This window comes from Malaclemys terrapin, chromosome 25 (assembly GCF_027887155.1).
Source record: "Malaclemys terrapin pileata isolate rMalTer1 chromosome 25, rMalTer1.hap1, whole genome shotgun sequence".
In the NCBI taxonomy this organism is placed as follows: Eukaryota; Metazoa; Chordata; order Testudines; family Emydidae; genus Malaclemys; species Malaclemys terrapin.
The window spans coordinates 14,134,842-14,146,879 of NC_071529.1; the positions used below are offsets into that span (position 1 = coordinate 14,134,842).

The window sequence follows — 12,038 nt, forward strand, 5'->3', positions numbered from 1 at the left end:
TTTTACCTGCATTCTGCCCTATATTTCATCATATAGCAGTCTCGGATGATGACCCAGCACATGTTGTCTGATTTACGAACACTGTCACTGCAGATTTGACAAAACACAAAGAAGGTACCAATGTGAGATTTCTAAAAATAGCTACAGCACTTGACTCCAGGTTTAAGAATCTGAAGTGCCTTCCAAAATCTGAGAGGGATGAGGTGTGGAGCATGCTGCCAGGAGTCTTAAAAGAGCAACACTCCAATGCGGGAACTACGGAACCTGAACCACCAAAAAAGAAAATCAACCTTCTGCTGGTGGCATCTGACCCAGATAATGAAAATTAACATGCGTCGGTCTGCACCGCTTTGGAGTCTTATCGAGCAGAACCAGTCATCACCATGGACGCATGTCCCCTGGAATGGTGGTTGAAGCATGACGGATGTGACGAACTGGGCCTGTTCTCACTGTGGTCTGTGAATGCTGACAGGGGAGTGTGCTGGGATGGTCTGCATTGGAGGATGGGATCTGCCCGAGGGCGCATACCTGAGTGTGTAACATGAGAACCCAGGAAGGGGTTGAAGGCGAGGCGACTCCTTAGCTGAACAAAGGCTGTGGGAGGGGTCGCTGAAGGGAGAGTGCTGGAAGCAGGCTGGAAGGAGGCTGGAGAGATGGCTGGGAGGCAGAGATGGCTCTGACCCCCCAAAGGGGGGTGGGCTGGCATGCCCTGGGACCCCAAGCTGGACCTAACTGAGGGGGGCCCTGTTGTCTGTGCCTGCAAGACCTGTCTTGGACTGTATTCCTGTCATCCAAATAAACCTTCTGCTTTACTGGCTGGCTGAGAGTCATGGTGAATCGCAGGAAGCCGGGGGTGCAGGGCCCTGAGTCCCCCAATACTCCGTGACAACGGGACATATGAATCTTTAGCACATTTGGCATGTGAATATCTTGTGACGCCGGCTACAACAGTGCCATGAGAACCCCTGTTCTCATTTTCAGGTGACATTGTAAACAAGAAGCGGGCAGTGTTATCTCCTGCAAATGTAACCAAACTTGTTTGTCTGAGCGATTGGCTGAACAAGAAGTACGACTAAGTGGACTTGTAGGCTCTAAAGTTTTACATTGTTCTGTTTTTGAACGCAGGTTTGTTTGTTTTTTGTACATAATTTGACATTTGTAAGTTCAACTTTCAGGATAAAGAGATTGCACTCCAGTACTTGTATTAGGTGAACTGAAATACTCTATTTTTGTTTTTTACAGTGCAAATGTTTGTAATAAAATAAATAGAAAGTGAGCTCTGTACACTTTGTATTTAGTGTTGTAATTGAAATTAATATTTGAAAATGTAGAAAACATCCAAAACTATTTAAATAAATGGTATTCTATTCTTGTTTAACAGTGCCATTAATCGTGCAATTAATTGTGATTAATTTATTTAATCGCATGACGGCCCTAATTAATACAGCCTCGCCCAGGCACCTGCAGCACTATAGCTGGGGAAACTGAGGCACAGCAAGAGCCTCCCCCACGGTGTGTCAAGGGCAGAGCAGGGAACAGAACCCAGGCGTCCTGGCTTAGGCAGTGGTGCTGCCATGAGAGGGTTAATGGAGGGGCCCTGACGCAGGATCTGGCATGGGAGGGGGGGGTTGGTGTTTTTCTTTTCTACCTTTTTTTCCATTAACCTCTGGGCGTGGTGCCACCCTCCTGCAACAGGAAACAGGAGACAAGGGGAACCTGGCACCCAGCCAGCCAGCCTCCCCCTCCCCCCACATAGCAACCCAACAGCCACTCGTGCCCTCCCGAAATGTGAGACCCTCACTGCAGCGCCCACGGCTGCCATAGGCTCCTGGCCACGCACCGAGCGATTGATGGGAACCCTGACCCGCAGCTCCCTGCTAGTCTGTCCCTCGGCTCCCCCACACACACACCCTCACACCATGTCCAGCCTGTGCAGGGCAGGGCTGGTGTCTGACACCAGGCTCCACCCCATGCACGGCCATCCCGGGCCCCCAACCGCCGCTAAGCCCACGGGTGTCTGGACCCACACGCCTGGCGTGGCCAGAACAATCCTTACCACGCAGCGCGCTGGGCCGGCCTGGGATTCCAACACGGGGCACTGCCAGCATCTCCCCACGGCCGGGCCTGGGCCAGGGCTCTGGTTATGGGCACCAGGCTCTGCCATGGTGGGGCCTCCGAGCGCTCGGGCAGAGGGAATGTGTCACTGATGGGACAGGTTGAATTTAGCTCCTGCTCCAAATCCAAGTGTGAAAACGAAGAGAGAACGCGGTCTGTCACCCCCACGGGCCCGCGCCGCCGTTCGGCTCACACCACAGCACCAACCTCGCACAAATCACCGGTTGGGCTCGGCTTTCTTAATTAAAAAGTTTTCTTCTGTTTATTCACACAAAGGTATAAAAATTGGCGATGCCGTTTCACCTGGCCCCAGAGCCCCCTATCCCTGCCCGCCCCACCCAGCTTCCTGTCTTCGGGAACAGTTTCGTCCCCCGGATGAGCAGCAGGCATAGGGGCTGGGTCGGTTCATTGCCCCTCGTCTGGTCGCCTACACCAGCTGGAACGAGACCCCAGCTCTCCCATGTGCCAGCCAATGCTCAAACCCATGGGCCGCGCTGTCACTCCTTGTAGCGGGCTGGCTCCTTTCCTGACAGGGCAATACCCAGTTCAGCTCTCTGCCCGCTTGTGGCATGAGGGGCTTTGTGCCCTAGACTCAGGGCCCTCTGTGCGCCCAAGGCAGGAGGGCAGGTCTCTGCCAGGCTGTACGGGGCTGGTACGGACCGCGGGCCCTGGCCACTCAGGGCTGAGAACGTCCCGCTCAGGTCAGTGGTTTTGCTGCGGTGGCCCTGCTAAGCGGAGGGCCTGGTGACTGGCACAGATGGGAGCTGGGCCGTAGCGTGTGCCCTAGACCACCAAATCGGCCCTGGCCGCGGCCTGGGAGGCCTTGCTGCCCATGGAGGGAGCTTGGGGCCGGAACAGCGCTGAGGGCTGGTAGTGGTTGGGGACGCTGCAGGCCGCCCCCTTGGCGCCCCCGTTGCCTGGGGGCAGGAAGTGCTGGCACTGCTCGTGCGCCTGGTTGGACCAGTTTTCCTGCTGCTCGTAGGAGGCGGCCGGGGGCTTGTTGGCCACCGTCCCCTGGCACCTGTCCTTGGCCAGCAGGTGGGCCAGCTCCACCAGGCTGAGCAGGGTGGAGACCACGCCCACCACGAAGTAGAAGAGGATGAAGATGGTTTTCTCGGTGGGCCGGGACACGAAGCAGTCCACGTAGTGGGGGCAGGGCGAGCGCTGGCAGGTGAAGTGTGGCTCCACATGGAACCCGTACAGCTGCCACTGCCCCACCAGGAAGCTGCTCTCAGCCAGGATGCGCATGGCCACGTTGACCAGGTAGAAGGTGCGGACGTGGTGGGTGCGCTGGCTGGGCTGCAGCCGGGGCGGGCCCGCGGAGCCGCCCTCCTCGCCCTGCCGCAGCTTGCCGCTCTGGTGCATGGCGTACATGACGAAGAGCAGGGCGGGCGCCGAGAGCACCACGATGTGGAAGACCCAGAAGCGGTAGTGGGAGATGGGGAAGGCCTTGTCGTAGCAGACCTGTTTGCAGCCCGGCTGCAGCGTGTTGCAGACAAACTCCTCCTGCTCGTCCTCGAAGATGTCGCTGCCCACCGTGGCCAGGATGAGGATGCGGAAGATCAGCATCACCACCAGCCAGAAGCGGCCCACCATGGGCGAGTGCTCCTGCACGGCGTCCAGCAGCGAGCTCAGGAAACTCCACTCGCCCATGGCTGGGGCCGGGGCCGGGGCCGGGGCCGCTCTAGGGGAACCGCACCAGTTAGAGCTGCCGCCTGCTCTGGGCACCCAGGGGCCCCCGACGACAGCGTGGACATGGACCCCCTGCTAAACACAGCCCCCCTTAGCCGGGAGCCGTAAGCCAGCCATGGGGGGGGGGGGTTGTGCGCCCAGGGTCAAGGCGGTTCTCATCCGTGGGGCTGCAGCGACCGCCCCCCGCCCCGGCTCCTCGCTGCCCGGACTGAGAGCTGCATCCACGAGCCGACCCGCGGTGGCACCCGGCCCAAGATGCCGGTGCACTGGCCATGCAGGAGCCCGGCTCTGTGCAGGGCGCAGGTGGGACAGGGAGGCTGGGACGGGCTCATGGTTTGTGAGCTGCTGACTCCCGGGGCGGGCTGGGCACGGGCTCCTCTCGAGCAGCAGGGGGACAGGGGCTGAAAGACCCAGGTCCCAGCCCACATGTGGGTCAGGCCCCTGCTCCCCACATGCGATGCCACCCCGCATGCAGCACCCACCTGCAGCCAGCTCGGCCCCCCCCTTGGAGGCAGCCGCTGCTGGCCACCAGCCCGGGCACCCCGGCACGGCGCTGGCCATGGGGCACCAGTCTTCTTGGTCACGCAGGGCCAGTCCCGGGGGGGCTCAGGGCAGAGGCTGGCCTGGGCTCCCCCTTTTAAAGCCAAGGGGCTGGAGGGGGTCTAGACCCCTGTGGTGTCTGTTCCTGTCAGCTGTTGCGGCACCAAGGGGCAAAGGCCCTATCCCCATGGGGCCGGGCTGAGCGCCTCTGATGGGGGGGGGGCCCTGCTAGTGTCCAGTGAGTCGGGGCTGGGGGCCCAGGGACCCCCCGCAGGCCAGGATGTGCTCGTGGCCCACTCACCCCAGGTATCACCAGTGCCCGGGGGCTGGACACCCCCGTGCCCAGCCGGTCCCTCCAACCCTGGGGGGCCCAGCCTGCCCCAGGTGGGTTTTGGGGGAGGGGAGGGGCGGCCCCAGCCCACGAGGGGAGCGGAGCGGCGGGGGGGGCGTGCGAGGATGTGTCACGCGTGGTGCCAGCCGTGGGGCTCCCTGCCTGGGGGGTGCAGCCCCCCCCCCGGACTCACCCTGTCCCGGCCCGGCCGAGGGGCTCGCTGTGGGGACGGAGTCGGGGCTATGGCCCATGGGGGGCGCAGTCACCCTTTGCCCCCCCCCAGCCCGGCCGGTACCTGCAGGCGGCTCGTGCGGGGGCCGCGTCCCGGACCCGAACCCGGCTCGGCGCAGGCTGCCCGGGGCTCGCGCATTGTCCGGCCCGGGACTTTCCCTGCAGCTCCGCCTGGCGCCTCTTAAAGAGACAGCGCAGCCCCCCGGGGCAGCCCCCACCCTTGCAATCCCGCCCCCCCGTCCCGCAATCCCGCCCCCCGGGGCGGCCCCCTCCCCCCAGCCCCGCCCCACGGCCCCCTCCTCACAATCCTGCCCCCGGGGCAGCCCCACAGCTGACCAGCGGGCACCTGGCAGCATCTCCCTGCAGCATTGCTGCCCAAGAGCTCGGGGGGGGGGGGGGGGGGAAGGGGCGTCAGACCCCCCCTCCTCTTCCAGGTCCCATGCCCCAGGCCTATGGCAGTGGCAGAGGGATGGACCGGTTCTTCCCCCCTCCCCCGCCCTCCAAGCAGGCAGCAGGGGATGGGGCTGGAGGGGCCAAGGGCTGAGCTAAGGAATGAATTTGGGGGGGGGGGGGGGTTGGGGCTGCACAGCAAAGGGAATGGGGGGGGGCTCAGACTGTACCCACAGCAGAGACAGCCCCCGGTGCCCCATTCCCTGCACCCAGGAGCCCCATCACCCCATTCGCCAGGCTCCCCTGGGTAGGTCCCTCACCCAGCCCCCAATTCAGTCCCCACCCACAATTTCCCAGCTTCCCTCACCTGCCCCATCACCCAGAATCCCCCGGGGCCCAGCGCCCCCTTACCTGCTGGGTGTGGCTGCCGGGAGCCAGGCTGGCCCCACGCATCCCCTCACTAACCTCCTCGCAGGCCCAGCTCCTGGAGGCTCTGGGCGGGGCACCAGGATGTGTCCCGGCTGAGACAGGAAAGCCCTTGACTGGCCCCTGCCCCGTGGGAAGACTGCACCCGAGCCCCAGGACCTTGACCTGTGCTGGGTTCGCGCCCAGCGCTGCAGCTGCGTGCCGGCGTTTCAGCTTTCGCTTTCCTCCCCGGTGCGAGCCTGCCTGGAAGAGCTTGGCAGGGCTCACGGGGTCCCTGGGGCAGGACAGCCAAGTGTCATGCCCAGCACGGCCAGCCTGGTGTCTGCAGACAAGGGCATGGGGGCACTGGCACCGAGGGCCTCGGTGAGCCACTGTACAGGTCTGAGCCCCCAACCCACAGGCTGCTCCGTGCCCCTGCTTGGGCGCTGCCCTTGGGAGCGTCTGGGCCTCTCCAGCCAGTCGCCAGCTGCCCCATGGAGCTCCCAAGGTGGCTGGGGCCCCAATGATCCCAGGGGTAGAGGGCAGGCTGGCATCTGCAGGGGCGTGGGCTGGGCAGCCCAGAGCACCCCGATTCCCCCAGCCAAACATCCATTGTCCAGGCAGGATCGCCAGCCCCTCCCGGAATGGCACCAGCCAGGCCAGGCCAGGGCGAAGCCGGGGGTGTCCGGTATTCAGGGCCAATTGCCAAACTCAGCCCCTGCCCTTCCCCCACCCCCCAGGCATTGGCCTGGCAGCTGGAGTTAGTATCTGCTCACCATGCGACTGTGGCTGGGGGGTAACCCCAGAGTGCAGCCTAGAACGTTCCTGCTGGGCCGGGCTACCGTCCCCCCGGCCCAGGCTGTGGTGTCCCAGGCCAGTGTCTGCGCACCTTAGCCAGCTCTTTCAGGCTGTGGCGTGGTGCTGGCCAGCATATGCAAGGACAGGCGCCTGCAGGTCTGGGCTGGGGAACCGAGACCCAAAGGCCAGACTGGTGGCAAGGCCCCGTGTCAGGGCAGCAGGGCTTAGACACAAAGAGAATCGGGGTGTGTTCTCCTCCCCCCCGCCCCTGCACCTCAGCCACGTCCCCCTGCGTTCTCCCTTGGTGCCAGGGACGCAGAGCTTGGAGCTGCCTAGCACAAGGTCCTGCTTTGTGTCTGACACATGGGGGCTCACCCTGGTGCCCAGCCCCACACCGCCTCCCCGCCAGCTGACAGGTGCCACGCCCTCGTCCCGCTGGCTGGGAGCATCCCCTCCTCCCGGCTGGGTTCCCCCCTCCTGCAGCCAAGCCCCCGCTGGAGTAGTCAGAGTTGGGGGAGGCCGGCATGGAGCCAGAACGCCCTGGTTCTAGGCCCACCTCTGGGCGTGGGGCCTAATGGGTCGAAGCAGGGGTGGGAACTGGGGCCAGGACTCCTGGGTTCTATTCCAGGCGCTCCCATTCACTGGCTGGGTGAATCTGGGCTGGCCGTGTCACCCTCTCTGTGCTTCAGTCTCCCCCCGTGTAAAATGGGGCTACCGCTGAGCTCAGAGATCGGGCTGCAAACACACATTGATTGAAGAGTTCTGTAACTGTGGGTCCTGGACATGTTGTGGGCTGTGTGGCTCCCGTGCCAGGGGCATGTGCACCCCATGTGTGTGTGAGGCCCCTCCCCTGCCCAGGGCATATAGGGCAGAGCCGCCACAGGCCCCCCCCCCCATGTCTCGCACTAGTTCAGACTCCCAGAAAAGGCCGCTGACAAAGCAGGGCTGGGGACTGGGCTTTGGGCTCCAGTGGGTGACAAAGGACCTCGAGGTGAGCCTGCTCGCTCCAGGCGAGCGGGGACTGAGGGGAGGGGGGCTTCAGGAGTCCGGCCTCCTGCCAGCAAACCCTGCGACACGGCCCTGTCCCACCTGGTGCCTGAGCTCGCAGCCGGGGCAAGGGCGCGGTGTCAGCTCCGGGAGGCCTAACTCCACGGCGCGGCTTTGCAAGCGTTGGGTTTGGGGCTGGTCCTGCAGCTAGTGGAGCCAGCGTTAATCCTGGGCGGGAAGGGGGCTAGCAGACGACTGACAGATGGCTAGTCACTGCCTGGTCCATTTGGCTAGCGTGGGGGTGGGGAAGGGCTGGCAAAACAGCAAGCCAGGGAGACACAGGGCAGCCCAAAGGCCTTTGCAGCGCACACCTGGACCGGGCACCAGCAGCCGCAGGGACACACTGCACTGCTGAGTGCCTGGCAGGAGGGACGGGGGCAGAAGGCGCTGGAACGAGGGGCTGTAGCTGGTCACAAGGCCGGGGCACCTGTCTCCCGTGTGCGCCTCAAGCGCTCAACCTGCTTGGGTTGGCTGCAGGGCACCTGGCTGGACAGTGGCACGTGGGGGCCTTACCAGGCCTGTGGCCCAGTGCGTGGGGGCTACGTGAGCATCCCAGCGCAGTGCTAGGAGACGGGCTGATTTCCCGGAAGGTTTTTTCCTGCGGCCCCATTGTTTGCCCTGCGTTATATTTACTAAACAGGAAATGCTCCTAATGCCTGGTTATTCTGTTGCATAAACAGATGCTTTCCCTTTCTCTTTTGCATGGCCTTTCCCAGCCCCCCGGCCTGTCCCCGCTTCGCCCTGAGCCAGAGACCGCTTGGGAAAGCGCGTTCCGCACGCTCCTCGTTTAGTCACTCCCCCGTGGGCCATGCCCCCAGAGTAGCAGCCTCGCACACTGCGTTCCCTGCTGCAGCCACTCTTCCCAAGATCCTATTCTGATGGGAAAAACTTCCTAACTCACTCCCAGGGTGATTAAGCCCTGGAATAAATTGCCTGGGGAGGTTGTGGAATTTCCATCAGTGGGGATTTTTAAGAGCAGGTTGGTGAAACGCCTGTCAGGGATGGTCGGTAATACTTAGTCCTGCCGTGAGTGCAGGGGACTGGACTAGACCTCTCGAGGTCCTTCCAGCCCTATGAGTCCATGAATCAGGACTCCTGGGTCCTATTCCCAGCTCTGCCACTGACTCACTTTGCAACCTTGGGTGAGCCACGTCCCTCTGTGCCTCAATTTCCCCACTGGCAACCAGTGTTCTCTCCGGCAGAGCGAGCCTGCTCGGCCATACCTGTCTGGGTACCTCTGACCAGACGTATTTCCAAAGCGACTCTGTCCTCGCCAGTCACTTCGCCCCTCCGTGACTCAGTTTCCCCACGAGGAATAGCCCGAACCCATCAACGTGATTGTGGAGATTAAGCAGTAAGTGTTTGTCAAATGCTAAATACCATTCGAACACCCTCCAGCACTGTGGCCAGATTCCCTGGAAAAGGCACAGCTCAGGAGCTAAGGGAGGAAATCGTAGGATAGCGGGATCCACACAGCGTGTATACATTGGGCAGGACCTCACTGTAGTGCCTGCAACGCTAAAGCAAGGCTCCGAATCCTGAGCTCGGCATGTGACGTACGGAGCCTGGCGCTTTTCTAACACTGAGCTCCTTAAATGGTCCCTCAGACGGGACGTGCCGGAGACGCTCTCCAGAGCCCGGCAGTGGAAAATCAGACACAGCTTTCCACACTTGACTGTCTTCCAATAAACACTTCACTTCCACTGATACGGCTCCCAGCGAGCCCCTGTCGGCTCCTGGGCCCTACTTGTGCTCCAGCTCCGGCCTGGCCTGGGTTAAAAGCCCAGGGCGAACTGGGTGACACACACACGCAGGAAGCGGATGTGACCCACACACTGAAGTATGTAATGTAGCCATGACGGTTCAGCCAAACGCAATGGGAGGTCTAGCCAATCAGCATGCCGGCTGGTGTAGATCGTTCGTTGCCTCCCATGATGGAATCTGGGATTGGAGCACAACAAATCCATCACATTTGTCACCCCATCGGCCGGATCTCACCCAGCAGTCACACCGGCGCCCAAATCCACCACCTGTAGCAGATGGCAGCACCCTGTGGGGGGCAGGAAATCTATGGGGCTTGGGCAGCTCTTCCAAGGAAAAATCCAAGTCCATTTGTAACCAAGCTCCCGGTGGGGTTTGGATGCCCCGGTTCAGCCGCGCGTAAGTGTCACCTCTCTGCTGTGCAGCATCTGGACACTGCTGGTCCCAGTGCATCTTGCTTTCCAGATAAAGCCACCCAAACGCCAGTCCCCGCTGGCAGGAAATACGTGCCCCCGGGCTACCTCAGCCCGAGCGAGCGCGGGGAACGATTCGCATCTGTCACCCTGAGGCATCAATGTGTGACTTGGAGACAGAGCGACCTCAGCCTGGGCTGCATCCAGCGGGGGCGATTCGCTGCCATAAGGAGGATTTCAGCACCAGCTTGTCCCAGTAGGACCCTGTGGCTGTCTCCTCGTGGCCTGGAAAAGCAGAACTGGTGGCCAGGCTACCTACTGCAGGTCTGGCCCAGCCTCCACGCACAGCGACTGCATGAACCGTCCCTTCCTTACCCACAAGCCCAGCGCCCCGTGCACTTGGACACTAATGGCTGGGGCCAGGAGCTGTGGGCTCTTATTAGCCCTGCAGAACCAGCACAGCACACGCCGGCCCCTGCTGCTCCTTGGGCATCAGCAGAATGGCTCCGAGTGCAATCCCTGAACCAACCAGCAACACCCAGGGAAGCCCAGCGGAGAACAGAGGCTTCAACGAGGTGCACCCAGGACAGCAAAAGCTTTCTTACGCGTGCTGGGGCATAAGGAAAAAGGCCAGCAGGGGGCCAGACCTGGGGCGCTGGCAGCCTGGGTAGTTAGACAATGATTAGTTATGTAAGATCTGGGCCCCTTTGCGGTGGGCCTTTCACACACAGGGTGGAGCCAGCCCCTGCCTCGGAGAGCTCCCAAGCTAAAGAGACCCGACAGACAGCTGGGAGGAGCAAAGGCAGAGTCCAAGGTCACTCAGCTGATCTGTGGCATCTGATGCACTTGGCCCTTGCAAGGAACGGCAGTAAAATCCAAGGCAGTCCCTTGTAAAGCACACCTGGGGCACTGCCACGCCTGGCAGCACAGCTCAGCCCTTAGCGCTTTATGGCCGGTCTCACCCACCGCCAAGGACACGAGCTGGTCCTTTCATCCCTCACCTGCTCTCCTCCACCCCCAACCTGCCACCAAGACTTGTCCTGGGTTCCCCAGGCTCATTCCCTGCACCCCCCGAGCTGGCTGAACTGCTGGAACAGGCACTAGGTGCGGTATTTCTACGGGGGGCTGGCCGGGCTGGCATTTCCCCTCGCAAGCGGCCTGTGATAACAACTCTTATCTCTCCTGGCACGTGTTCAGCTTTCTAGCTCTCCCCCCCTCGCTCTGCTGCTCCCCGCCCTGGGCGGACTCAGATCACTGCTCACCACAAGCTGCCTATCGCCCACTGACTTCCGACAGGACAGTCACAGGACCCCTGCTGGCATCCGGCTCCTCTTTACCTCTGGTGCTGCACCAGCGCCTCTCCCCTGCCTTTCACAGCAGCCAAGCGGCCAGCCCAGGGGGCTAGGAGAAAGCAGTGCACCAGGGCTGGTCTTCCAGCCCCAGCGCCCGCTGTGCGTGAGCAGCAATTTTCAGCTCAAAGCACAAACCATGGAGCCTCGCACCGCACTCCTGGGCAGCATGCATCGTTCCACTGTAAACAGGGAGAAACTGAGGCACGGGGATTTTTGTAAGGTCACACGGCTAGTCAGGCAGACGAATGGAACCCAAACAGTCCCACACTCAACGGAGCCATGTTTGAGCCACTCGGAGGTACACGCCGTCAGCAAATCCCTTCCCCTTTGCCCCGGAGAGCTCGCTGAGCAGCTGAGCTCTGGCCCGTCCCCAGACTGCTGACAGGCCCCTGCATCCACCTATGCTATAAGCCAGGAACCAGAGACAGCAAGTTAAGTGGCCCATTTGGGGGGGGCTGGAGGCATGTAGGAAAGTGGCTGATTGACCCCCCCGAGGACCACTGGGGCAGTCAAACATGAAGCTGCTGCGATCAGTGCTTGGGGGATGCCAGTTGCAGGCAGGTCTTTAGTGGCACCCCAGACCTGAGGCTCTCACTTTCGGGCCATGTCAGATTTGGCTGGGCTGGGCCCACGCTGCGGGATAACGTTGCTGGCATTATCTGGCCAGCCACCGCTGTTCTTTCAGCTGCGTTTAAAGCCACGCTGGAGCAGCTCGGATTTGGGGAAGTGGTTGAACTGTTGTGTCAGAACCGCTAGTCTAGACCAGGCAAGGTCAAGTGAAACCCTCTGCTTCGGGCTGGCCCTCAAGCTTTGGGCCCTGAGAAAACCACCCATTTCTTTTTGAGAAATCACAGCAGCGTCGTGGGTAGTCTCCACTTTTACAGAATCTGTCTGGTCACCAAGTTCCCCCCGAACGGCTACGTTTTTCCAAGAGCGAGGCGGCCAAGTGGACGGCCATGGATG

At 61.6% G+C, this 12,038-nt stretch overlaps 1 protein-coding gene across 3 annotated transcripts; it reads right to left on the reverse strand.

Annotated features, from left to right (window-relative positions):
* Positions 1–2,376: 2,376 nt before the first annotated feature.
* GJD3 (gap junction protein delta 3) lies at positions 2,377–5,766 on the reverse strand. Of its 3 annotated transcripts, none has more exons than XM_054014315.1 (2): positions 5,711–5,766; positions 2,377–3,799 (listed from the first exon to the last, which is right to left on the reverse strand). In XM_054014315.1, exon 2 carries the CDS (start codon positions 3,766–3,768, stop codon positions 2,899–2,901), a length of 870 nt encoding a protein of 289 aa, XP_053870290.1. In that variant the 5' UTR covers positions 3,769–3,799; positions 5,711–5,766; the 3' UTR covers positions 2,377–2,898. The 3 variants fall into 3 exon arrangements, with proteins under 3 accessions (XP_053870290.1, XP_053870288.1, XP_053870289.1); XM_054014313.1 differs by lacking the exon at positions 5,711–5,766 and adding an exon at positions 4,974–5,073; XM_054014314.1 differs by lacking the exon at positions 5,711–5,766 and adding an exon at positions 4,872–5,073.
* Positions 5,767–12,038: the final 6,272 nt, after the last annotated feature.